The sequence below is a fragment of the Priapulus caudatus genome, unplaced genomic scaffold, assembly GCF_000485595.1.
Source record: "Priapulus caudatus unplaced genomic scaffold, Priapulus_caudatus-5.0.1 Scaffold218, whole genome shotgun sequence".
NCBI classification, from domain to species: domain Eukaryota; kingdom Metazoa; phylum Priapulida; class Priapulimorpha; order Priapulimorphida; family Priapulidae; genus Priapulus; species Priapulus caudatus.
Window position 1 is genome coordinate 620,565 of NW_014577279.1, and position 1,846 is coordinate 622,410.

The 1,846-nt window shown below is 38.9% G+C and overlaps 2 protein-coding genes across 2 annotated transcripts in view; one reads left to right on the forward strand and one right to left on the reverse strand.

The window, feature by feature from the left end:
- Window positions 1-1,669, forward strand: part of LOC106807489 (nuclear cap-binding protein subunit 2-like) — a 5,796-nt gene extending 4,127 nt beyond the window's left edge. The window contains exons 3-4 of the mRNA XM_014809822.1: window positions 837-975; window positions 1,230-1,669. Of these exons, the coding sequence (XP_014665308.1) occupies window positions 837-975; window positions 1,230-1,316 (226 nt within the window). The 3' untranslated portion in view covers window positions 1,317-1,669. The remainder of the gene's footprint in view (window positions 1-836; window positions 976-1,229) is intronic.
- The window catches only part of LOC106807488 (protein MIS12 homolog), a gene marked incomplete in the record, with an annotated part of 14,804 nt that continues 14,517 nt past the window's right edge, over window positions 1,560-1,846 (reverse strand). The window contains 1 exon segment of the mRNA XM_014809821.1: window positions 1,560-1,756. Within this exon segment, the coding sequence (XP_014665307.1) occupies window positions 1,685-1,756 (72 nt within the window).

Consider the following 1,846-nt stretch of genomic DNA (forward strand, 5'->3'; position numbering starts at 1 on the left):
AACTCTAGTTCCTCCCATTTCACTGCACGTTGTCTTATTAAAGGTATTTTGAAAATACCTCCAGTGTTGTTGACAGTTTCCCGAATCCCCAAGCAACCGTGCAGCGGTGCTGCGGTACAGCGGTACGGGCGCAGCAAAGATAAAAACATGTGACGTCACGTCACCACTTCGAGGCTCCATTGTTTGGCAAACAGTCGGCGTTTGCGCCAGAATGCCAGTTTTCTCACCTCTTTCTTGTGGGTTTTAAGCAAACGCGCAGTGAAATGGGAGCAACTAGAGTCAGATGAGCCCAGACGCTCTGCGGCTCTTGTTATTGTAGACATGACGGAATTCTAGTATATACAGCATAATACGAACAATAAAATATGAATTATGTATAACGTTTACCATATCATTGAAATCTATAACTAGAGTCCGATTGGTTAGGCCCTATTAATTATACATTCATGTGCCAGACCAAATTCAGCAGCTCATTGATTAACAAAATGGGTAGGTGAAGCTATTGTTTCATGTTGGCATAGTGCATACATTACTTCTACACGTGCACTTAATATGCTATATCCACGTAACGTTTAGCCATGAGAAGTAAATCCCATATCTAGCATAAAGTTCTGTGCTGTTTATACGCTTTGTAAAGGTATAAAGAAAATAAAGACATCCATAAAAACTTATTACTAGGGTAGGAAGTTACTTACATTGTAAGTAAATCTGATTTTTTTAGTTGTAAGTTACAAGCACTAATACTAAATAGACATTTAGCAGGATAAGGTTACATCTGTGATAATATTTTAAATGCGTGGATGATGTGTGATGTTACCTTAACGGTGGAGCATCAGATACTACACTCGGGGTAATGCAGAGAATTCGATTCGTTACATTAATGGGACGCGTCTGGACGACAGAATAGTGAGAGCGGACTGGGATGCTGGTTTCAAAGAAGGACGGCAATATGGGAGAGGCAAGAGTGGTGGACAAGTAAGTCTCTTCAAAACCTCCATTCAAGGTTTGGATGTAGTTGGCAAACTTGTGCAGAATTTCATGGAGCGAATTGTTTTATCCCAAGTGTGGCACGAAGAGATTTTGTCAATTGACACAGACAATCCAGCTTGGAGTTTCCACATGCTCTATATTTCTGTATTCCTATATTGGACTGTTACTGTCCGTTACGAAAAGAAATGAATAAAAAAATGGAATTTCCGCATATTTCCGAATGTGTTTTTACTGTGTAGGTTCGAGACGAGTATCGAAAGGACTATGACACCGGACGTGGTGGATGGGGCAAACTCCTGGAACACCGTATGGAGACAAACACGTGATCTAGCTTGATGCTGCCAACCGCACACCTTTTATACACATTGCGCAGTCTCGCACGACCCGTGCATGGTCTATATAACACACGTTAATTATGGTGTAGCATTAGAAGATATGTTTGTAGCCACTTATGTCGCTATTAGATGACAATATTGAAATCACAATCATTCATGCAGGTGAGATCTATACTTTGAAACTCGAGCAGATTTTCATGTGTGGTCAGAAGTGTTTGAGTTAAAAATGTAATGTCATTGAGTACAGTATTTTATTTTATACATCTTCGTCAAATACTATGTAACAGAAGCAACCAAGATTCTGATCTTTTTCTATGTACATATTAAATACAGGTAAACAGAAATATCGTTTTAGATGTTTACTTTTTGGCAAGCTTGCTGCTGGTCGATTCACCAAGCCTTGCTTTCTTTTGGTCTCTCTTCTGGGCAGTCTGCATAATAATATCAGGAGTGTCATCATATACATATATAATATATATATATAATATCAGGGTTTAATAATGACAAATATTTGTCATTAT